The following is a 25,383-nucleotide window of genomic DNA, read 5'->3' as shown; positions in this document are numbered from 1 at the left end:
TAATTGTTGGAGGATGAGACTAGAATCTGGATGACAGGTGCGGTCCACATTGTATTTTGGCAGTTTTACATAGCGAAAACCATGGCCATGGACATAAGAGTGCTTTACAGTAGACTGACTACGTTAATTTTTATCCAGCTTAGAGATTTGCCTGGATTCACAGTATTCTGTCTGAGCCGAGACCAGAATTCAAGCCTGGCTCCCCATGATGCATAGTGGGCAGCTGTAGCCACTTGGCCGCATCGATCTTGTGAAAGCATGTCTCATTTTGGGCTCAAGGCTCTAAGAGCCTCAGCTGAGCTGAGCCAGGCCTTGACTAGTGACTCCCAGAAAGGCACTAAAATAGACTATCCACCGACTATTCCAAATACTGTAACACTGGAGAATTTCCCGGCACTTACACCTGATGAGGTAGAATCCCTATCAAAAATAGTTAAATCAGGGTCCCCATTAGACATTATCCCAGCCAAAACCACCTCCCTGCTATCCATGCAACTTGCTGCCCCCATCTGCTCAATTCTTAACAGCTCTATGAAGAGAGGTAATCTCCCTCTAGAGCAGAAAGCAGCGCAGATTATCCCCATCAGGGAAAATCCTAAAGCCCCCTTGGAAGATGCATCCAACTATCGCCCTATCTCTCTGCTCCCCTTACAGAGCAAACTCCTGGAACAGCACATCAACAAGCATCTGTCTTAATTTGTCGAAGCCTCGAACTGCTTTGATCCCTCTCAGTCGGTGTTTCGATCCAGACATATTACAGAGTCTGCACTGGATGCAGTTACTGATAACATCAGTCTGTCCCTGGACAACGGTCAATAGTACTTTTGGTGCTGCTTGACCTATCTGCAGCCTTCAATACCATCTCTCATCAGACCCTTCTCAGGAGACTTAGGGACATAGGCCTCCAAGGGAATGCTTTAAAATGGCTGTCAAATTTCCTGTCTGATAGAACCCAGACCATCAACCTGGGCCCTTTTCGTTCGCAGACCACAAAAGTGACCAAGGGAGTACCTCAGGGCTCCTGTTTGAGCCCCACTTTATTTAACATTTATGTTACTCCCTTGGCAGGATTACTGAGGAAATTAGGATTCAGTCCTGTCTCCTAAGCTGATAACACTCAGCTTTTACTCTCCTTCGACAAAACCAACCCTACCTCTCAGACCACCTTTAAGGAGGGTATGAGGGTCATCGCTGACTGGATGAGGGACAACTTTCTACAGCTTAACGCAGGAAAATCAGAGATAATGCTATTCGGAGATGCTGTGACGAGGTGGTCCCCTAAATGGTGGCCAGAGGAACTGGGCTCTGCCCCAATCCCAAAACAGGTGGTTAAAAATCTAGGAGTCCGTATAGATCAAAAACGAACCCAGGAGGAGCACGCCACAGCTACGGCATGCTTCCATACACTTAGTCTTCTCCGAAGAGTTTTTCCTTACTTACCATCCTTCACGTGGAAAACTTTGATCCAGACATTAGTGCTAAGCTACCTGGACTACTGCAATGCTCTGCTGATTTCAGCCAAAGAAGTTTCTTTAACTAAATTGCAGGTCGTCTAGAACACTGCGGCCCGTCTGGTTGCCAATGCCCCTCCTAGAACAGCTCCTCTTCACCTACTTCAAAAGTTGCACTGGATTCCAGTACGGAAGAGGGTTACATACAAGATCTGCTGCATTGCTTATAAATCTCTAAATGACCTGGGTCCCAGCTATCTATCAGACAAATGTGTCAGGTACTTGCCATCCAGGTCCCTCCGGTCAGGGTCCAAAGCACTTCTGCACTTCCCACACTTTAAAAAAGCTTGCATGGGTGCCAAAGCTTTCTTCCATCTAGCTCCCCTCTATTGGAACCAACTTCCTATTCACTTACGCCAATGCACCAACTACCTGGCATTTAGAAAGCTGCTGAAAACCCTAATGTTCTGAGTCGTCCCTCCCTGGTTGGTTATAGCAGTCATAGCACGGAGATACCCCTGATGGGGTGATTCGGGCGCTTTATAAATTAATAAATATCAAATGTCAAAATAACAGTCTCCCAATACCCAACAAACATCTTACAATATCTCTTGTATTTAGTGTCCTGGAAAGTGATAACGGATAGCAGTCTACCCCAGAAGACTTAAGTGCTGCGTGGCCCAAGTAAAGGGCTAGATTTAAGTAGGAATGGTGGAAAATATACAGCTGACTGACGGGCTTATGGCCGGGCCACTTGGTGAAATTATTTATTTTTATTACTACGGATAAACTGGGCTCCTTGCTTGTGCTGGCTTGGCTGCTGGTGCACTACCCAAAAGGCTGCTGCAACCTTAAGGTTAGTGTGCACAGAGTTAGTCTGACTATGCTTGCAAAGCCAGCCGTGCATGTCATGTGCAGAATGACAATGGGCCAGCCTGGAACACAGTATGATGTGTGCCTCTTCCCACAACAAATAATCTCAAACCTCAGGGAGTGACAGTAAGGCCTGAGGAAATGGCTGCTTTTCAGCAGCACAGTTAAAATTAGCCTCCTGTGGGAGGTAAGCGGAAGAAGGGAGTGTACAGGGAATGGAGACTGCGGGGGAGGAGGGCAGCTGAGAAGCGAGGGGGAGTTCCAAAGAGTACATCAATGCACATGGAGTGATCAGCTAAACACTGAACCTAAGCAAGTAGGTAGCCAGCAGTTTCAGGGAAGCAGATCTTGCATTGAAGAATAAAAGACCAAAGGTGTTTGGTTAGTTACCTGAGGAGTGATTGGAGAAACCTGTGGACGAGATATATTATCTCGCAGTCAATTATTTATTTTACCAAGATCCAATAGATTTAACTGAGGGCAGGCGCAATGTGGTTATTACTTCTTAACCCCTTCCATGCGTCGGACGGCCCCCGGCCATCCGACGTCGTGGTGGGCGTGTGCGGAGGACGACCGGGGGACGTCCAAACCCCGCCCACTCATTATTCCGCCAGCACCGCAGCGGAATTCACGCCGCAGTCAATCGGTTAATCCAAATATGAGTTGAGTGACATGGTTCTCGTCCTTTTGAAATGTGGCAAGTGTCCTCTCAGATATTAGGGCCATGTGACTTACACTTGTTTAAATGTTACGTTTTTGGTATTACTTTAGCATTATTTTGCAAGTCACTCACGATCTCCCCCAACCTACCTATTTCACGTTGCTACATTTCCTTTCCATATAGCTGTGAACTGCACAGTCTAATACAGTAAGCCTTTTTTTCTTTTGTTGCTTTAAAGACTTGGTCTACCATGTACCAGATGTACTATCGCCACATCTATTGTAATAACAACCACTGTGTTCATACTAGCGATGTATTATGAAGATCAATGTCTTACTTCTTATCCTCTGGGACGCTTAGAGTGTATGGCTTATTTGTATTGCTTTTCGTATTGTTTTGCTTGCTGTTTTATTTAATTTCTTGCATACTAAAATAAAACTGTATGAAAAAAAATTAATATCGCAGTAATCATATCAATTTTAAAGATACCTAGGCCTAGCTTTTTCAGCCACATATTAAAACTTTAAAATATATGTACTTATTTTATTAGGATTAGGATTTCTAATTTTAGCCATTTTAGTGATATTTACACTGGGCACGTAGTTTCTTGCAAATCTGCTTCAACAATGCCGGAAAATTAATATTCAATTTATGTTTCTTTCTGTGATGTCACTTCCTGTGACATTACTTCTTAGAGGTGCCCTGCATGTTTGCATTCTGCCTGGGGCCCTGCAAACCCTAGAACCAGCCCTGGTCCCGGTTGTATGTCGGAACCATGCAGGCATCAATCACGCCTACCTTAATAATGCAGTCCGAACAACGAATGCATTGTTGCAACGCAAGTCATGACAACGACCTGCATTAGGGAAAATGCTGGAGTTGGAATAGTATAATTTACTAATTCACACGTGGTTCGAACTGGGGTATAAAGGCTGTTTTCCCCTGGCCCCGACCATAAAGCATGCAAGCTATATACAGACCATACAAAACAAAGATCAAGTGTCCTCTTGGTACACGGTGAAAAGGTAAAAGAAAAACTGCATGCACCTGTGCTTTGCTGTACTTATTAATTTAATTGTCCCAATAAAGCATTCAGGGATGGCTGGTTTTAAGGGGCGAAGTGGACATTGTCCCCCTAACACTCAACAAAAAAACACACAGTTGCTTTAAAATGCTTTGTGGTGGTTTGTTTCAGGCAATATGTAAGCTGAAACTCGTTTTTTTAATTAAAAGTTGGAAAATTGGGCACAGCTGGGCATGTGCCACCTTTGCGAGGGATAACTCGCCCTTGAGGCAAAAAGCAGTGTTGCGTCGTCAGGGTGGTGGGTGTGGCATTTTTCAATGGCATTGTATTTGCTCCATTCTGGGCTTTAAAGGCATACGACCTTGGGCGTGGTTCACTTAGCGCCAGATACAAAAGAGGCAGGGCTGACTAGGTGTCAGCAAACATGCATGTCCGTCCCCAACCCTATGCTAGTATGCTTTTACTACAAAGTGGACAGGCTGGAGGAGGGGCCTGCAGTGTATTTGCCAGGTGATACACGTGAGAGTGAAGTAACGGTTGAAGCCCATATTGTTCTGCGCAGGCAGAGTGCAGCTTTATTAGGTCTCGGCCTGGCGAAAGCAGCGCATGTGCTGCTCTGCCTTTCAGAGGCTTCTTGTAATCGATACGATTCCAGAAGCCACGTCCCAGCTCCGCCTTAAGTTTTGATTTGTGTGGGTTGTTTTGCGTCATGAATTATGCCAAAGGCAGTGCAATGATTGCACTGAAGGCATGTCACTCGCTGATTGTTGCCACCCTGTCTCCTTTTATCCACGCCCTGCGGGATTGGATCTCTTACCGGTGGCAGTACACACACTCCTTCATTAGGCGGTGTGCACTTTTTTCTTCACTTTTTTGTGCTCTCCGCTCGCCTTAGCCACAGTTTAGGTCATGTGATCGTGTAGGCAGGGCCAAAACAAGCAGGAAACACACAGAAAGTCAACAAGCCCCGGAGCACTGAAGCAGCTTTATCCCCAAGCATCATGCCTTCTTTTTCCAAGTTCCTTTACCGAACGCTTCAGGAACCACCGACTTACAGATTCCCCCACCCCCTCCCCTTAGCTTTGAAGGAATCATACAGCCTTCCCTGCTCCATCCATGGGCGAGGGTCACTGCTGGGTGACTTTACTGCTCATTGCGGGGGTGTCTGTGGCTGCGAGAAAGCGGAATGTACTGCTTATCATCGGTGAGTCGCAGACAACTTCCAAGCTTGTTGTGTTTTTTATTTCAAATATTGTCCCAGTCCTGAGGCGGAAGCCGGGAGCTGGAGGTACTCTGCTGCTTTTTAAAAATTGTATTTTGTGTGGTGTCACTTTCCAACTGCTTTTAAACTAAAGCACAACGTAGCGCTCGCGCACAGCTGATCACTTGGGCTGCATCGCGCCCTTCATCGCTCTTCACCTGCAGCCGCCATAGCCACCTGCGTGCGCGCAGACTCCGCCCCTTTCTCAGGCCACGCCCCCTGATCTTGACTACTTAAACCGCTGACCACAGCTGCAACGTGTAAAACTTGTCCCAGTCCTGAGGCGGAAGTCGGGAGCTGGAGGTACTCTGCTGCTTTTTAAAAATTGTATTTTGTGTGGTGTCACTTTCCAACTGCTTTTAAACTAAAGCACAACATAGCGCTCGCGCACAGCTGATCACTTGGGCTGCATCGCGCCCTTCATCGCTCTTCACCTGCAGCCGCCATAGCCACCTGCGTGCGCGCAGACTCCGCCCCTTTCTCAGGCCACGCCCCCTGATCTTGACTACTTAAACCGCTGACCACAGCGGCAACGTGTAAAACTTGTCCCAGTCCTGAGGCGGAAGCCGGGAGCTGGAGGTACTCTGCTGCTTTTTAAAAATTGTATTTTGTGTGGTGTCACTTTCCAACTGCTTTTAAACTAAAGCACAACGTAGCGCTCGCGCACAGCTGATCACTTGGGCTGCATCGCGCCCTTCATCGCTCTTCACCTGCAGCCGCCATAGCCACCTGCGTGCGCGCAGACTCCGCCCCTTTCTCAGGCCACGCCCTCTGATCTTGACTACTTAAACCGCTGACCACAGCGGCAACGTGTAAAACTTGTCCCAGTCCTGAGGCGGAAGCCGGGAGCTGGAGGTACTCTGCTGCTTTTTAAAAATTGTATTTTGTGTGGTGTCACTTTCCAACTGCTTTTAAACTAAAGCACAACGTAGCGCTCGCGCACAGCTGATCACTTAGGCTGCATCCCGCCCTTCATCGCTCTTCACCTGCAGCCGCCATAGCCACCTGCGTGCGCGCAGACTCCGCCCCTTTCTCAGGCCACGCCCCCTGATCTTGACTACTTAAACCGCTGACCACAGCGGCAACGTGTAAAACTTGTCCCAGTCCTGAGGCGGAAGCCGGGAGCTGGAGGTACTCTGCTGCTTTTTAAAAATTGTATTTTGTGTGGTGTCACTTTCCAACTGCTTTTAAACTAAAGCACAACGTAGCGCTCGCGCACAGCTGATCACTTGGGCTGCATCGCGCCCTTCATCGCTCTTCACCTGCAGCCGCCATAGCCACCGGCGTGCGCGCAGACTCCGCCCCTTTCTCAGGCCACGCCCCCGCCTTCCAACATAAATGTGTATGCATAGGACGCGCAGCGGACGAGCGCAGCGGGAGCGCCGTTTGCGCGCCGAAGGCGCGCCTAAGGGAAGCCCGTCTGCGCCCGTCCGCGCCAAGATCGCGCCAGGCGCAGGAACCCCTGCCCAACATCCTCTAAACATCAGGTATGCTCCCAATGACCTTCTCAAACTTCGAGGCAGATCTGACTGCCCCTGCAAACTTGATCTTTCTAAAGTATTCGGTTCCACCAGTTGTAACAAATGTCGTTGGATTCTCAACTTCGCCACCAAGCAGCCAACATCCCTCAAACGACCTCACTTTACAGGAGGTCTGATAAACGCCAGGTCGATGTGCAAACACAGTCAGGATATCCACGACCTCATTATCGACCATGACCTGGACTGTCTCATGATCACCGAGACCTGGCTCACTGAAGACAGTAACCCTGATATAGCCATCGCCCTCCCCCCAGGTTACTCCTTTCACAGACAGGATAGACTGAAAGGTAGAGGAGGAGGCGTTGCATTCATCTTAAGGAACTCCTTTAGCTGCCACACCTTCTGCCTCGACCTCACTGATGCAGAGGGACTAGGTTTCTCCATCAAACTCAGTCAGACCCTCTCTTTCTCAGGTGGTCTGATCTACCGCCCACCTGGAAATGCCGCGAAATTTCTCGGCTCCCTTAATGACGCACTCGGACACTTCCTACTCCGATACCCACATTTCACCCTCTTGGGCGATTTTAACCTGCATCTCGAAATACCTGTTGACCCCTTCACCAGTAATCTGCAGCAGACATTGGATATTTTCAACCTGCAACAAAGCGTCAAGCTGCCCACTCATTCCCTTGGTCACACCCTGGATGGTGTCTGTTCCAATTTCCCAGCCATCTCCACCTTACCTCCCATTCCCCAAATCTGGACTGATCACAGCCTGATCCTGTTCCATATCCTCAACGTCCCCCCTTCTACCTGCAAAAAACCAACTCTCCAACACATTCACTCCATCAATTGGAAAACTGTTCAGGAAAGTTTTATTTCTCATCCCTTTTCCCCTACTAACGCCCCCCCTTCCTCTGGTAACATCGATAAAGATGCAGTCTCTCTTAACAACTGGCTTTCTCAAGAAATCTCAAAACGATGTCCACCTAATAAAAAAGACAACACCCTTAAGAAAACGAAAATTAAAGCCCCTTGGTATATGCCTGATCTTACCGCCGCACACCTACTCTGCAAGAAAGCAGAACGTAAATGGCGTAGATCCTACGAAAATGACGATCGGAACAACTACATTCTTCAGAGGAAAAATTATTTCTCAACCATTAAATCAGCAAAAAGAACCTACTATGTAAACGCCATTAAAGAGGCCAGCCAAAAACAACAAACCCTCTTTTCCATAGTAAAATCTTTCACCAAACCAAAAGCTCTTCAACCAGAGATCCCCCCGTCCCAAGAACTGTGTGATAAGATCTCCGACTACTTTGAGGAAAAAATCAGCTCTATCCACACAAAATTCCCCCCTTCCCCTCCGGTGTACTCAATCTCGGAACTAGACAAATCTCGCCCGACCGCAAACAGCCTCAAACTTTTCACCCCGGTGACCCTAACTCAGACCAGAGAAGCGATCCTTTCATGCAAATCGGGCTCCCCTTCTGACCCTTGTCCCCCCAAGATCCTCCACACCATCATTGATGAAATCAACCCCATCATTAATGAAATAGTCAACCTCTCCCTCAAATCTGGCTCTGTCCCTCTCGCTTGGAAAAAGGGTGTGGTTAAACCTCTTATGAAAAAGGCAAACAAACCCCCCTCTGACTTAACTAACCTTCGTCCCATCACCCTGCTACATGCGCTGGGCAAAATAACAGAACAGTTAGTCCATAAAGAGCTCAAGTCCTTCCTTGATGCCCACAACCTACTTCACCCCCAGCAATCCGGTTTCCGGTCTAGACATTCTACCGAGACCGCCCTGATCGAGCTGACCGATACCATCAAAAACCTACAAGATCAGAGGAAGAAGGCCATACTGATCCTTCTTGACCTCACGGCGGCATTCGATACTATTTCCCACTCCATTCTGCTCAACAGACTTATGGACATCGGCGTCACAAACTCGGCCCTTGCCTGGATCAGTTCCTTCCTCAGTGACAGATCTCAAACCGTCTCACTGGGTCCTTTCCAATCGAAAGAGAAAAAGATCTCCTGTGGAGTTCCCCAGGGCTCCATTCTTAGTCCCCTCCTATTCAATATATATCTCATCCCCCTACTTTCACTTATAGAATCGTTTGGCATAACTGTCACGTCTTATGCTGACGATACTCAGCTTGTCATCCCTCTCGACGACAATTCCAACTCGGCCGAACTTAATCTCAAGCGCTGCCTCACAGCGGTCTTTCAATGGATGGACGCCAACCATCTCCGCTGCAACTCGAATAAAACCGAGATCTTGCCCATTGGAAAGAATGCATCTTTCAGTCCCGCCCTGTGGTGGCCTGATAACTCTGCTGCCCCACCTCAGACAGTTTCATCGGCCAGAAACCTCGGAGTTATTTTCGATTCCGATCTTTCTTTCGATTCCCACGTCGCAACTGTAGCAGGTAAATGCTTCGGCATTATAAAATCCATGCGAAAGTTCTTTGACTTCCTCCCGCTCGATTCCAGAAAGACCATTGCGGTAGCCCTCATACTCTCTCGAGTGGACTATTGTAACGGCCTCCTGGCAGGGACCAAAAAGTCCACCCGACTGAAACTGCAAAGTGTCCTGCACACTGCCGCGCGTCTTGTCTTAAAACTCCCACGCAAATCTTCTATCTCCACTGCCCTCAGATTCCTTCATTGGCTCCCCTTGCACAAGAGAATACTCTTTAAAATTCTCGTTGTAGCCTTCCGAGCCTTCAACAAATCCGGCCCAGTCTACCTGTCGAGACGCTTCCCTCACTACACCCCGGGTCGCACTCTCAGATCCTCTCAAGAAAACCTCATGACCCCCTCTAAATTCAACCTGAAGTCCAAAGGCGGAAAAACACTCAGTACCCTGGCTATTAGAGCCTGCAACAGTATGCAAAGGCATCTTAGACTTCAGACGCATGAGAAGCCGTTTAGGAAGCTCCTCAAAACGTGGATTTTTAGTCTCTCTGATGACTGTACTAAAGCAGCCATTTAGCCCCCCACCACCTTTCCAGTGATCTAGTCCCAGGTTTTACAGCGCCAAGATGCTCCCTTTGGAGCGAACGTTTGCGCTCTATAAATACCTATCCAATATCCAATATCCAATATGGAGTTTGTTGAAATGAGGCACTTAACAGTACGAGTATATTGGTGCACTGGAAGGACAATACAATGGCGTGTTGGCAGGCTGAGTCAAAGACTTGAATACTAACAGGATATCCCGGTTGGACGATGGTATGCACATTTGCACACAGGCCACGCAGACGATGCAATGACCGACGTGCGACTCGCCTCTGGAGCGTGACACTTCCATAGCTGCCAAGTTTTCCGCTTGGTCATGTGTTTTATGTTTTCAATCCACTTATGTATGCCATTTCAATGATCGTATGTGCGGCTCTGTGATGGACACGTTATTGAAAGAAGATAAAGCAATTGCCTGTCTGTAATGAGATACACTACAGAAACCGCACCTTTTCTGTAATGTAATGGGCTATAAAAATGCCCTTAAAACCGCTTCACCATCCTTCATTGCTTTATTTAAGGGAACTACCTTACTTCGCATGTCCAACATGACCCGCTTAAAAGGGGGCCTCTGATGTAAACAAAATTGTGTTGTTTAGAAATCAAACTTTGGTGTGTGTCCCCTGCACCCTGGACATCAAAAAATATTTTTTTAAAGTGACAACAGATAGGTAAGAGGAAGGCAGGGTCGGTTGTTGTTCTCGTTCAGACTGATGCAATGGCTATGTCCCTTTCCCCTGATGCGTCCTAGCAGTGCAAGTGAAGTGGTCGCACCGTGGTACAGCAGGGTAAAGGAACACTCCTGTACAGAGGGCAATTTCTGATAATGAGACAGGTGCCACTCTTAGCGATGTTCAGCTGCACATTTGCATTCTTATAGTAGCTTTTTCCACCTGCCAAAAGTAAATTCGCCACAATTAATCAGCTCTGTCTTAACAGTAGCATGAGGGATCTAAAATAAACATTAAATTCAGTCTTTAATGAGGCACATTTGCTTAGCAGCATCGGTTGCGTGCATTGCAGCTGGTCTATCTCTCCCGCTCACTCTCGATTTTTAGCTACACTGCTGCATATAAATTAGTATAATAATACGACTTTTGCTGCACTGGACTGTCTTTTCTTAAAAAACATCATAGGTAACTTGTGATTAGCTTCCAATGTGACCCAGGCAAATGTAGACCGACACCACCGCCACGACATTCTCACCCTCACATTCATGAGAGAATCGCATGCTCTGGTGTTCCTCCGTTAACCTTTACTTCTGATCCTTCTGGTTCTTGCAAGTGATGAGTGGGTTTTCACGCTTGTGCGTGCCATGTGCCGTCCCATCCTTGTTTCGACAGGGCACATTACTTCTCTGAGTTAGAAATAGTGGTCCTTTGGAACAGTTACATTAAAATTGTTAAAGATAGAATAAACGATTTTAAATAGTTTACTCTGGTTTTTAGAAAAGTTTTAACAACAAAGATCAAATGAAATTGCATATGTTATCATATGTAATGAAGATGAACACATTTAACATAATCCATGCATGTTGTCACAGAAGGTATGTCATAGAGGAGCTGACAATGGCATCAAGTGCATTATTTGTAGTGTGGACTAAATGCATATTTATGCTCCACTGAAGGTAAAGATGTAGAGGCACATAAACTCCTGGTGGTGTTAAAACAATACGTTTGCGTGGTACAAACTTTTCCTGGTATAATCATAGGCTGGATATGAAACAAGCATTAAAAATGCAATAGGTCTCGCCTTTCATTAAGTTAAAGCCATTTGCTATGCTATACAATACCATTAGCAAAGCAAATGGCTTTAACTTAATCAAAGACGAGACCTATTGCATTTTCAATGCTTGTCTTTACATGGTGTGCTTTGCTCCTGCCATGATCGTTGCCTTGAGCAGCAGGATTCCACAGGTATGAGTGCTGCTCAATATTCACCCTTTTGAAGCTGCAGGCACCTTTGTGGATTGCTTTTGATACGGTCCCCCATCCCTTATTGCTGGACAGACTTGCGGAGATAGGCGTTGCAGGATCAACCTGAGGTTGGATTAAGTCCTTTTTGGAGGGCCGGGTTCAGCAAGTATGGCTTCCTCCAGCTGCATCTTTACCTCAGCGGGTTTCCACAGGGGTACCTCAGGGACCATCCCTTAGCCCCCTTTTGTTCAACATCTATCTTACTCCGCTTGTCAAATTGGCGGAGGATTTGGGGGCTAAGGTGATCGCCTATGCCGACGATACCCAGTTGCTTTTAACTTGGGATAAGAATGAGGATTCCGTGGTCCCTGTTCAGTTTTGCCTGTCTTCGGTTTTCAAGTGGCTTGCGAAGGCCCAATTAAAATGCAATGAAGATAAGTCTGAGGCACTTTTGTTTGGTAATTTCCCTTTCGGGTTTAAAGATATGATCTGGCCAGCTGAGTTTCCGCCCCCACTGTCTAACAGCTGTCTTGCAAAGAATCTTGGAGTGTGGTTTGAAGATAATCTATCCTTCTCAATTCAAGTTAAGAGACTCGCGGGATGCTGTTTTGGCCTCCTTAGAGTCCTGAGAAGATTTCTTTCACTGCTTCCTCAGGCGGCGAGAGAATCAGTGGTACGTGCGCTCATCCTCTCCCGCTTGGATTACGCCAATGTGCTGTACGTAGAGATCCCGGCTTATTCCCTTAATAAACTCTAAGTGTTGCAGAATGCGGCGGCCCGCCTTCTGGCAGAGATCCCTCTAAGGAATAGTGTGCGAGGTTATCTTCGCTCTCTCCACTGGCTTCCTGTGAAGGCATGAGTGTTGTTTAAATCTCTCACTATCGCCCATCGTGTTCTTCATGGTCTTGGGCCACTTTATCTGCAGAAACGGTTCTCCTTCTATGTTCCAGGGAGGCTACTGCGCTCCTCGGCTCTCAGGTTGGCAAACGTTCCTTGTTTCCATCGACACCGACTAGGAGGTGCTTCCCTGACCGTTCTTGCAGCCCGGGCTTGGAATGCGCTACCGCTGGCGCTTCGTAGTGTGGAAGATCCAGCAGTTTTCAAAAAATTGTTAAAAACTCATCTTTTTGTTTGAGTCTTAGGTTATGCTGTCTGATTCCCTATCCTCGCGCCGGGACACTCTTTGGAGTAGCTGTGCGCGTTAGAAGTCCAGCTAACATAACATAACAGATTGAAGCCAGGCTGCAGCCCCAGCCCGCATGTCTCCATTGATTTGCTGGCTGCCTTGTGGGAGAGGTGGATGTCTGCATGAGGTAGGTGAAAATACGGACGAGGCTACCAGGTAAAATGTTGCTCACCTTCAGAGAGAAGTCAAAAGCAAACAGCAACTACACAAGCCTGTGCCATTTTCATAGACATTTGCAGAGTAATTGTGTTGTTGTTTTATTGTGTAAATTAAATTCCATTGTACTGGGCCGCTCTCTTATCTTAACCCAAGTGATATACATTGATTAGTTAAAGTATGAGAGTCAAATGGAACAGGCTGGTGCCCAGTGGTACACTGACCTCTTGTACTAAAATAAAATGAAGGCATCAGTGCTGGATTGGGACAGACCCAAGTCTATATCTTCTGCCATCCCAAGTGAGTCTAACTATGTTCTGGCGTCCCTGCACCTATTCCAAGACACTGAAAGAGAAGCTTGTATGTGTGCAGGGTGAGGGTTAGCACTGTATGAGTGCAGTGTGTGTTGTGTGCCTGTACCTGACCTCAGCGCAGCCTTCGATACAGTGAACCACTCACTCCTGATTAACCGTCTCCAAGACATTGGGGTTAGGGGTGTTGTACTGAAATGGATCTGTTCTTTTTTAGAAGACAGAGTCTTCTCCATTTTTGCGGATGACTGCATCTCTGACCCAGTACCTCTTTCTTGTGGAGTCCCTCAGGGCTCAGCATCAAGCCCCACCCTGTTCAACGTCTACCTGAGTTCATTGGCAAGTATTGTTACCCCATTTGGGGTGCAAATTGTCACCTATGCGGATGATACTCAGCTAGTCGTCTCTTTGAACAATGATGACAACTCAGGAGGGGCTCTCACGGCATGTCTGGAGAGAGTGGCTAGCTGGATGGAGGCCTTCTACCTGAAGCTTAATGGAGCAAAAACTGAGGTTATGCTTCTCGGTAAAGCAACATCTACAACCATTGATTCCTGGTGGCCGGTTAGCCTTGGACCCCCACCCATCTCAAAAAAATCTATAAAAAGCCTAGGAATCGTGTTAGACACCAACCTTGACTTTAAGGAACAGGCGCGAAAAGTTGCAGGTACTTGTTACGGTCTTCTTCGGATGATTAGGAGGATCCTTCCCTTGCTCCCTTTTTTAGCTAGAAGACTGCTGGTATAGGCGCTTATCCTGTCTAGGTTGGACTACGCAAATGCCATATATCTTGGAGCCCCGATGTCTACCACTAAAGTTTTGCAGACGGTACAAAACTGCGCAGCTCGACTCTTGTTGAATATTCCGAAACGCCTATCAGCCAGATTGGCATTATCCTCACTACATTGGCTCCCCATTCAGGGGAGGATCCAATTTAAATCCATGTGTATTATACAAAAATCTCTGACTGGGAAAGGATCCATGCTGATTCAGGCTATGATGGACCCTTATCAACCACAAAGAACTTTAAGATCTGAGGGCAAATACTTGTTAACAGTTCCTAAAGTAAAACACACCAGATGTGGAGGCCGTATGTTCTCCTACTGTGGTGCGAAACTCTGGAATATGGCCCCCTTGCATATCCGGTCCCAAACCAACCACGGCCACTTCCGTAAACAGCTAAAAACCTTACTTTTTCCATGAACTATTACGAGTGAGTAGAGTGTCTGTTAGCGCGGGGATGCCTTCGGGTAACCAGGCGCTTTATAAATGCTTCTTCATTCATTCATTCATTCATGTGTGCAGGGTGAGTGTGAATGCTGTATGAGTGCAGGGTGAGTGGGGATACTGTGGGAGTGGAGGGTGAGTGGGGATGCTGTATGAGTGCAGGGTGAGTGCAGGGTGAGTGGGGGTGCTGTAGGAGTGGAGGGTGAGTGGGGATGCTGTAGGAGTGCACGGTGAGTGGGGATGCTGTAGGAGTGGAGGATGAGTGGGGATGCTGTAGGAGTGGAGGGTGAGTGGGGATGCTGTATGAATGCAGGATGGGTTGTGCCTGAATGAGCGCTGGGTGAGTGGAGCGCCTGAATGAATGCAGGTGAGTTGTGACACAGCATGAGGGCAGGGTGGGTGGTGTGCCTGTTTGAGCGCAGGGTGGTTGGTGTGCCTGTACAACTGCAGGTTGAGCGGATTGCCTTTATGAGTATAAGGTGAGTGGGGACACTGTTGTGAGTGGTGTTTGTATGAGTAGGGATGCTGCGAGGGCAGTGTGAATGGTGTGCCTGAATGAGTGCAGGGTGAGTGGGAAATTGTATGAGTGCAAGGTGAGTGATGTGCCTATGAGTGCAGCGTGAGTGAGGATGAGCGGTGTTCCTGTATGAGTGCAGGGTGAACAGTGTGCCTGTATGAGTGCAGGATGAGTAATGTGTCGGTGTGTGAACAGGGAGAGTTTGTGAGTCCATTTCCTTCTTTTTTTTTTAAATGGTAACAGCCTTTACTAAAAGATAAACTGAAAATACTTAATTTACACCTTTTATTTCTCAAATTCTCTTGTGAGGGGAGAACCCCACGCATCCCCAGGCCAGCTATGTCTGATTCAAGCTCGCTCACACTATATATTGGACTCACAACTTGATGCCGCACCAGAAAATGCACCAGGCGCCACTGACAGCATTATTCAACTCTGTTGTACAGAACAAAGAAAACCACAATGATGCTTGCTGCCTCCATTTGACTGTACTAGCAGAGCCTGCCAAGTTCGAAACCGATCCGCGTGCCAAGTTCGAAAACGAGCGCGATGAAGTAACAGCTGGTTGGTCGAGGCATGGACAAGTCACACAAATTCTAACCAATGTGGCAAAGGGAAGCAAGAGAGTGTCAATGGCGCATCTCAAACACTGGAGCGACGATTTAATATTCACTAACATCCCACGGTCGCACATGTTGGGTAGTGGTCATACGCCATCTCAATTCATAGAGAATAAAAAATATGGCATTTTCTCATTCCCATACGAGGTAATAGGGCGGACCCACACCTAAAATGGCTGCAAATAAAATGCACGTTCGCGCTCCAGCATTTAAGTATTGGTCCTCTTCCGGGTTCTCTCTGTCTCAATAGAAAATAAAATACTGCAGAAACGTCAGATCTTGCAGCACCGTAGGCTATGGATGAATACCACCCGTGCATCAAGGCCCTGCTGCCGCACGTGCGCGCGCTGGCCTACACCTGGTTCAACCTGTACGCCCGTAAAATGCGCTACCTTAAACAGCACGAGCGGCGCATGTCGCGCGAGGAGGAGCGCGCGGCCAAGGAAGAGCTTCTTAGCCAGAGCGCCGAACACAAGCGGGCATGGGCCGCCCGGCTGCTGGCCAAGCTAAGCCGTGACTTGAGCCCGCAGAGCCGCCAGGACCTGGTGCTGACCATAACTGGTCGTAAGCCGCCCTGCTGCCTCCTCTCGAACCCCGATCAGCGCGGCAAGATGCGCCGCATAGACTGCCAGCGCCAGGGCGACAAGATCTGGCGCCTGGACCTGGTCATGGTAATTCTGTTCAAGGGTATTCCCCTGGAAAGCACAGATGGCGAGCGGCTGGTACGCGGACCCCAGTGCCGAAGCCCAGCGCTCTGTGTGCAGCCCCGGCACATCGCTGTGTCCGTTCGTGAGCTTGACCTCTACCTGGCGTATCTGCTGCGAGCTCAGGTGGGACCCGGCGAAGCCTTCTACAGTAACGCCCTGTTCAGCGCCAGCGAGCTGATGAGGGCGTCAGGGGGCAAGAGGAGGAGGCGTGGAGAGTCCGAAATCGGGGAGGTTGAGCCCGAACCGCAGAGCCATGAGAGGAGAGGAGGGTTGCATGCACCTGGACATCTTGCCATGCACAGGCAAGAGGGACAGCGTCCGTCACAACGTATCCACGGGGTGGGAGAGCCACAGAGCCACGGGTCCCACGATTACACATTACAGCAACAGGACACAAGCGGCTATCCTTACAAATCGGCACCGAGCAGGGAATCTCGTCACCACACTCCACAGCAGGCTGTCCACACAGAGCAAAGCCAAGACGAAAATAACGAACAAGGATCGCATTATACTGAGCAGCACCCCGAGCCAACCGACTATGCCACTAAAGAAGAACTGAGAAAAGTTGCTCAGCAGTACACCGAACAGCGACCTACTAACTCAGATTATTCGCAGGAAGAGGTGCCGAACGATGGGTCGCCCCATCGCCCTGGGCGGCATCCTGATACTACTGACCGTCCGCAGAATCAGTCCCGGCAGCAAACAGGGGGTACACAGCATTATACTCTACGGGATTCTACACACACCAGCTACACTCAAGAAAATGTACACAGAAAGAGACCCCAGCATTTTTCACAAGAGAATCCTGCTCACTTTTCAGAGAAGCAAGCGCTGCCTTCGAACCAGGTATCACGCTGCTATGCTACAGAGGACCCTCCCACTGAACGTGCAAGAGAGCAACAGCTATCAGAAAACACATCTCTGCACCATGCCCCACACGACCTTCCTCCCGCTGAGCATCTTCGAGGAGGAGCGCAACCTCTCAGAGAGCATGGCCAGCATTATACTCTACAGGACTCTGCAGGCGCTCAGAAGCTAAAGGAACAGGCAGCGCCGCTGACAAATGGAGCTGCACGGTACACCTGTCAGGATCCTCATACTGTTGACTATCCCGATGAAGAGATGCAATCATCAAGAACTGGACCTCTGCATTATCCACAACAGGAACCTGCACCAGTTGGCCTTCCTGAAGATGTGCACCAGTTTACTGAAGAGGTACAGCCGGTTAACCAGGAAAGGCATGCGCCTATTAAAAAACCCAAGGATGAGGTACATCCATTAGAAAATTGTTGTATGCACTATACACGAAAAGAGCCTCCTGACAATGACTATGCACCGAAAGAGGCAGTCTCTCTGCCAAAGCAATCTTCACACTATGAACTGCAGAGCAGTACTTCAGTTCCCCATCCTGTAGAAAAGGACTTGTCATCAGAAACGGGCAATAGCCTAAACAACCTTGTACCTATTTCAAGCCTTAAGGAAGAGCGATTTCCATTCGATAAGGGACCTCCGAATGTTATCCCTGAAGAATCTGTTCCTACTGGAAATGCTAAAGACATGCCACCTTTCACAAAGGAACCTTATAGCTACACACTAGGACAGCTTGATCACATTAACCATCTTAAAGAAGAAAGGTTTCGATTAAGAAGGAAAACGATGCATTACACCCTCGAGGACCAGACTTCAATTGACAGTCTTAAAGAGGAGGCCCTGCCTTTGGATGTTGGATCATGGGATTATATCTCTGAGAACCCTCCTCCCACTGAACATCCCGACGAGGAAGCATCTCAGTTTGGGCAGTATTATACAGATTTTATCCTGAAGGACACCCTTCAGATTGAAGGTCACGAGGAAGGAGGGTTTCACCCCACCGATATGCACTTTGGAGAGATTGGTCCAGTGGAAACCATAACCAATTGGGGGGAATGTGATTCTACACTGCTACATGCTCATGGGAGCCATTTTGAACTGCTCGAGAAGCTCAACAGCAGAGTGGAGGAGCAAAACACACTTCAACGGGAAGCTAACCGCATTCACAAACAATCCCTGAAGCTACAAAGAAGAAAAGCCCAGGCTGTGGAGGCTCAGAATGCCATGATCCGCAACTTAGCAGTGGCAAATCGTGCCATTCTTAGACAGTTAATGCTTAGTCAGGGGGGGATTTCGAAAAACTTACACAAACTAGGAGATTTATTGCAAAGACAAGAAAATATGTGTAACTTGATGGCAATCAAGGTGATGTCTGCTGAGGATGGGCACAGTTCATTACCTTTTGTGGCAACCTCCTCACCAACATCTGGCAATAGTGCCGATCCAGCAGGTGAACAGCCACTTCAGTATAGCAGTAACCAAGAGTGAACTGTATTATGTCACATTATTTTTTTATATATCCATCACACACCACATCATTTGGGCAATTGGCACTATTTGAAAGCCTAGTGATGGTTTGCCCCAATTAGAAGGTGCATTCGGGGAAAGGGTAGGATGAAATCAGTGTTATGACCCTTGCCTTTATCCTGCGTTTGTGGGTTTGCACCCCAAATGTAATGGCACTGTCTAGTCCTGACAGTTTCTCCAAATATGGTCGCTATGTCTTTGCTCCACTGTTTATGTTTACCTTTTCTCTTTTGTCCTTAAGTCCATGTTTCAGTATGCTGTGTGGTGTGGAATTGCGAGATGGTCTATTGGCAGATCATGTTTTATGGTGATGTTGTTTGTTATGAATTGATTTAATATTCTGTGATATGATATGGTGGGGCGTGTGTTGTGTCTGTGGCTTCTTGTCAGTGTCTGTCTCCCCATAATTAACTTATTGTGTCTGTCTTTCAAAGGTGTCTGCCCATGTCTGAGACCCTGTGGGGCCATGTTTTCGTGTATATTTAGGGGGATTTCCCTGAATAACCCTGGGCCTCCTTTGGCATAATTACCCCAGTATCCGTGTAAATTCAGTGTCTTTCCATATCTCTCTTGAACCCTCTTGTGTCTCACCATGACTCCTAGTGTCTGTGTGCCACAGTACTAATGTACGATCCTTGCATGTTTTGGTAGCTGTTACTGCAGGAGCCCGCAACATAGTTACCATGTGGGCAGCAGATGCAGTGCACCGGGCCCCAGAGCACTGAGGGGCCCACTGAACCCGTATAATTGCTGTAATTTGCTACCCCAAAGCAGTCAAAGAGGCCACTTTCCTGCTTGCACCAGGACCCTTGGCAACCATGCCAAAGTATTTGCAGATGTCTCCTGGTAGGGAGTTTTCTAAGTAGCCCTTGGGGCAGAGAATTAATTAAAGAAACCAGACGAACAAGACCTACATGTGGGGGGGAGGAGGAGGGGTGACAGAGTTAAGGGGGGTTTGAAGACCACTCTCAGTCCGCCGTTCAGTTCCTCTGGCAATTATGGTACCAACGCCTATTGCTGCTGTATCCTTTTCTCTAACCTCTTTCTACTTCTCCTGGTTGGGGGTGGCTTTTTACTGGAAGGGGGTCTGCATGTTCTCTTGCTTAAGGACCTGGTAGTGTTGAAATAAGAACTAATATCCTCACAGGTTGAAAATGGTTTATTAAGGACTGTTGTCCCCAGCTTGTATGTCCAGTTGTGAGGATGCCCAGGCCGTATGCAGTTATAGTCCTGTGACTGTAGGGGTGTAAGACATGACTAGATGTGACATGGAAGTGTGTGTTGTAATGAGCGGACTCTGCTAGCTTACACTTACTTGCACATCATCATTTTCCACGCCAAAGCTTTTTATACAATTACTGCCATTATCAGCTGATGTTTTTTTTTTGTTTTAGTATTTTTTATCCTAAAAAGCTGTAATGTATTTCCTGTGCTCCTGAGACAATTCTGGAAAAATTTGTCTATTTTATGGTACTTTTGCTAAATACAATAACACATACCACACTTCTTCTGTTTTAGAATTATGTGTGTATGCCATTAACCTTAAATTCTATTTTTTAAGTATGTCTCGACTAAAGCTGCTCAGTTTCACCTCACAGATACAACATTCATACTAAAGGAAGGCATACATTTTACATTGCTTCCAGTGCTGTCCTGAGCTAACATGGAGTTTGCGCTGCAATTGCTTTAACTCAATTTTACAACCATTGGACCTTTCTGGGATCATGCGCCACACCTTCAACAACAGATATACAAAATATTTCAGAGCCATACTAGGGTGAGAAGAAATGCATCTCGGAAGGCTCTGACAGGATAAGGACAAAGGAAGTGTCTGTGTACGTAGATATTGTACTGAATTCATAAGATTCAGGTGGAATGTGCACAGAGGTCCACCAATATCTCCAGCTACTAACCAAAAAAATGCTGCCTCAATAGGTTAATATTCCGATTTCATAGCTCATTAAACTTAAGGACATATTAAATTCACAGGCTCCTTTACCCCTCTTATCTACAACGACAAGGGGAATTGTGCATTGACATACCTTCATTATTTCCTCTATTCTTGACAATAATTGCCTGGACCAGAAGATTGCACCAGCGACAGGTGGCATGTTCCGCGGAACTACAGGATCGTCCTATAAAAAAGTAAATTGTTATTTTTTTTATTGAAGATGTTACTGTTCCACTTTCCACAGTATGGGCACAAATTAAACATTATTTTCATATAGTTTATGCTAATGATTACAGCGATCCCTTGTAATTAACTGGAGCTTATCTACTGTCAAAGCACAAGGCATTAATTAGCAACAACCCTTAACCACTATCAAACCAGTGGCATTCTCCTTTGTCGCCCGTACCCACGATTGAATCGTAGGCATTTTGCCGCTAACTGAATAAGCATGGTGATGGTCAGTTTCGGGGAAATGCGTCAACACCATACTTCGACCGTTTTGGATGTTTTCTTAGCTAAGAGTAACTTTACATATAGACGTGTTTTAGTGGCGTTAAGCCATTTCCCAACCCATGTGGATCATGTCAGCCAATACTTAGGTGGCATGTGCTAACCCTGGCCATACATGGCACCATAAAAAACTTTATAACCCGGTTAAGGGACCTGGTCTCAGACCAGGGGTCACGATAAATAAAATAATGGTGACTCCTATTAAAATGGACATCGGGGGAAGAGGCAGCAGCGCCATCCCATACTTTGAGAGTGCACACGTGTGTTTGTGCTGCACACTTAGCAATTTGACCAGTGCCTCGCACTGCACTGAATATGATAAACCAGTGCACTGTACAGGGTTTGAGTATGTGTTGAACACACCTGCCTCACAATTATTGGCTAGGTATACTTAGCATATGCACACAGTAAACAAAGCAGATACTCAGTGCAGCAGCCTTCACAATGCAATGCAGAATCCTGTCCCTTAAAGGGAAAGAGTCCAACATTATTGTGAATCCTGTCCGCTAAGGGAACAGATGTCACAATACCAAAATTACTGGTGCATACTGTGGCAGATGGGTAACAGTCGAGGGGCCTATGGATGGATCTGTGTTAGCTGCACAGAACTCGGTCAAAGTTCTCTGCCATGGGCCATTTCTGTTTTGTGAATGGTTAATGGCTATCCCAGGAACGCACAAACCTTTGAAAGCTTTGCAAACATAAACGTGTTTTGGAAGTATTGATAGATTCCCGTGGAAGTTGTAAGGGGTTGGCTTGACCCTTTGCCACACCCTTCGCTTTGGCACTTAAGTGGGTTTGCAATGCATGGAATCAGGGCCGGCTTTAGAACTGGTGGCGCCCTGTGCGAAAATACTTGCTGGCGCCCCCTGCCCACCCCAATGACCACCTTGCCACGGATTCCCTCATTATCACCATTTGACGATGCCCCCCAAGTCTCCATAACCACTGTCTCCTAGATTTATTTAGTTATATAGCGCCACTCATACCAGTTTAAGGTGTCACAACACTTTACATCACCCATATGTTGCACGGAGACAATCATGCGTGTATAAATCAGTACATAGGATATGTTACATATGACAGAGGCCTACAAGGTGTAGGAGTCACATGGCACCCATACTGGAAGGCGCTATAGTTTAAGAGTCCTTGGTCTGAAAAAGCACGAATTCAGAATTTAAAATGTAACACCATTGTTAGGGGTGTTCTTTAATAATAAGAATTTATTTCTACCCAAATGAACCCTTTTGCAATATTAGGATAAGGAAAGACTGGGTAAAACACACATGTAGCTGTAATATATTCCTTGCTGTTGACAGTTAATAGCTCACTGCGCTATATTAGGATTTTAACTTTTAAACTGCAAGTAACATAAGGATCTCCCTGTCAAAAGCGATAGCCCATTGCCCTATTTATATTATATGCACTTTGTGATGTGAATGGGACACGTTCTTTGCAGCAGGCATATTAGCCTTCTATGCTATGATGAGTCAAAACTTCCTCTGCCAGACAAAGCTCCGGGCTGTCTCCAGGAAGAACATGAATCACATTTTGATTGATGCTTGAAAATTGCTGGGACAAGGAACGTGGCATCTGGTGTTTTTAAAACAATAAACATGATGTCCCCACCCCAAGTCAGCGCCCGGTGCGGTGGCACCGATCGCACCGCCCTAGAGCCGGCCCTGCATGGAATGATAATAGTGAAATGCAATGCACATTTAATAAATTACAGTTTGATACTTTGAATGTGTAAAGCCTGTCACTTGTGCATCCCAGGCCACACACAGTCGGGTTATTAAAAGTTCTCTCTGACATTTCAAGCCATGTCAGTAGGTGGCTGTCTCAGTAGCTTTGGTAAGACCTCGGTTCTTGCTTTTGCATCTTGATTACATGCACTTCGGCAAATATCTTCCAGTCTCATAGAATTGTGCCAACAGACTATCATTTGGAATACTTTTGATATTTCCATCACCGTGCCAAAAAGTAGAATGAAGACCAAAGCATAGCTCTGTGCTGTTCTGTTATAGATGACTCCTTGGTCAGGTTATATGTAGTGCAGCTGCTTTCCATGTCAGCAACCATAACTGAGGCTCACATGTTATAATGCAAATGCAAAGCTGTTTACTTTGCTAATACTTGTTTGTAACGGGTTGTTTAAAAAGTTTAAAAAAAAATCACAATACTGGAGGAAAAGAAAACACATCTTAAAATATTTCAGTACTGCACACAGAGTTGATTATTTTCATTCTTTATAAATGCATGGCTTATTTTTCCAATTTCACACAGGAAACTGAACATATTTGGCTATTGTACATGATCCTCCTTAAAGATAACACAGAAGACTAGTTCAGTTAATTAAAAGAATTTAACAGCTGCCCGGGGAAGTCATTTACTTTCCACCCAGCTGGTAAATGGAATAAATGCTCCAGCCATTTGAGGCTCCGCAGCAGCCCAGGGAGCAGATTTATGGGTTTCAGGAGAAACAGCATCTTTCCAGTCTCTTTTTTGCCTCGAACTCAGATGCCTGCATCTTCTCCAGCACCATCAGGGCCTTTGCATATCAAAGATGAGCATTCATGCAACACGTGGAAAGCAAGAAAAACAAACGTGGCAAACTCTGGTAAATATAGCTGTGGTTGTACTTTTACAGACAAGCTGGGAGGGGTGGGGAGCAACATGGAGAGTGTGGGGTGGTTTTGATGTGAGGGAGACGCAGCACATGAGAGAGCGAGAGAGATAAATAAAACACATAAATTCCCATGGAGTGATCAAAGAAGAAAAAGTTCCCTGATGTGAGCTATGGAAGGATACAAGGCATCCGATCGAAAAAAAAAGCTATGCTCCAGGGGAGGAACAAACACAAGAAAGTCCTTGAATAAGAAGCAAACACATGCGATTGACAGAGAAGGCAACACATAAAGAGCAAAGGGCTGATTCAAAGCCCACTCTAAGGCCGTCTTATGAATGGGCTTGGTTTTCCCCGCCCCTGGAGTTAGGAAGATCGGGGTTTAGATACCTCAGGAGGTGGGGAAATTCATCAAGGTCCACTAGGAACAGTAATTACCAGAGAATCAGTAATTCTGGGTCTGGTTTCGCTAATAAGTCCTCATTTTTCAGTAGACGAAATCTCTGGAAGAAAGAAAAGAGATCTTCTGTGTTCCCATGATTCTGATGTGGCAGGTAACTACTGCTACCACCCCATCGGAACTAAGAGGCCGATCATAATAAGGGCCTAAGTACTGGTACTGTACACAATAGGACTTCAACAACAGACAACTAAAAGCTGTTTGCAGGAAAGACCTATACTGTAAATTAACTGTGAAATAGCAATGTGATCTGGATTTCCTCTGCGCCTGTACAGGATATTAAAAGGGCCAGAGGAAAAAAAAAACTCACAACATTAGGATGTCAGAAAAATAATAATACAACAGATGCTCCGTTGTCATGAAAACCTGTGCTGCAAAAAAGCAGCCCACTAAAATGGAGAAGGAGCATGAGACTGAAAAACAAAAGTCTAATCAATAAAATCATACTATAAATGTTAGGTTTGGTTGTATTAGTTCGGAAATATTCTACAAGTTTTCATTATTATATATACAATTACACAAATGAGAATAAAATCTTCATCAAGTTCAAACAAGTTATTGTGTTAAAGGACAATGAATGTAGTATGTGGTGTGGTTTATTTCCATGCCGGATGGGAAAACTATGATGATTTTAATTGATCTTGCTATGTATACCTGACCGCAATCTATATTAAACTAGTCCTAAAGCAAATTAGACCGTACAGAACTAGAGGGTGTGTATTATGATCATTCTACCAGAAGACACATATTTGCATCCTTAACTATGTCACTGTCCCTGATCAATTGTTTGGCAAAATGTGCTGCTTTTTAATTAGCCAAAAATAGAGTCCAGTGCTGTTTATGTATGTCAATGTTTGTGAACAAGAAAATAAGTTACTTGCCTGTAACTTTAATTTTCCAGTCTTTCATAGATTCGCATGCTTGAATCATTCCCCGTCGCCACGATGATGGGGAATGATTCAAGAATGTGAATCTATGAAAGTTCCATTACTGGAGTACCAGAAATGTTTTTACAAAA

The 25,383-nt window shown here is 46.3% G+C and overlaps 2 protein-coding genes and 1 non-coding gene across 3 annotated transcripts in view; 2 read left to right on the top strand and 1 right to left on the bottom strand.

Moving 5' to 3' along the window:
* LOC146817397 (dynein axonemal heavy chain 5-like) overlaps positions 1–25,383 on the bottom strand; it is a 1,608,734-nt gene that overhangs the window by 1,183,969 nt on the left and 399,382 nt on the right. The window contains exon 16 of the mRNA XM_085609634.1: positions 20,861–20,953. Within this exon, the coding sequence (XP_085465760.1) occupies positions 20,861–20,953 (93 nt within the window). The remainder of the gene's footprint in view (positions 1–20,860; positions 20,954–25,383) is intronic.
* Positions 11,046–11,144, top strand: LOC146817399 (small nucleolar RNA U13). The gene has a single exon (XR_014965195.1). It is a non-coding gene; the product is annotated as a small nucleolar RNA U13 (small nucleolar RNA).
* Positions 15,972–20,321, top strand: LOC146817398 (uncharacterized). Its single transcript, XM_085611005.1, has one exon. The coding sequence runs from the start codon at positions 16,011–16,013 to the stop codon at positions 18,777–18,779; it is 2,769 nt and encodes a 922-aa protein (XP_085467131.1). The 5' UTR covers positions 15,972–16,010; the 3' UTR covers positions 18,780–20,321.

The sequence above is a fragment of the Triturus cristatus genome, chromosome 6 (genome assembly GCF_964204655.1).
Source record: "Triturus cristatus chromosome 6, aTriCri1.1, whole genome shotgun sequence".
NCBI lineage: Eukaryota > Metazoa > Chordata > Amphibia > Caudata > Salamandridae > Triturus > Triturus cristatus.
The sequence above is the reverse complement of the archived record's forward strand: the minus strand, read 5'-3'. Positions and strand labels throughout refer to the sequence as shown.

What these genes read in the sequence shown, in the direction of transcription:
- LOC146817398 (XM_085611005.1), top strand. Translation starts at nt 16,011, where the DNA reads ATGGATGAATACCACCCGTGCATCAAGGCCCTGCTGCCGCACGTGCGC.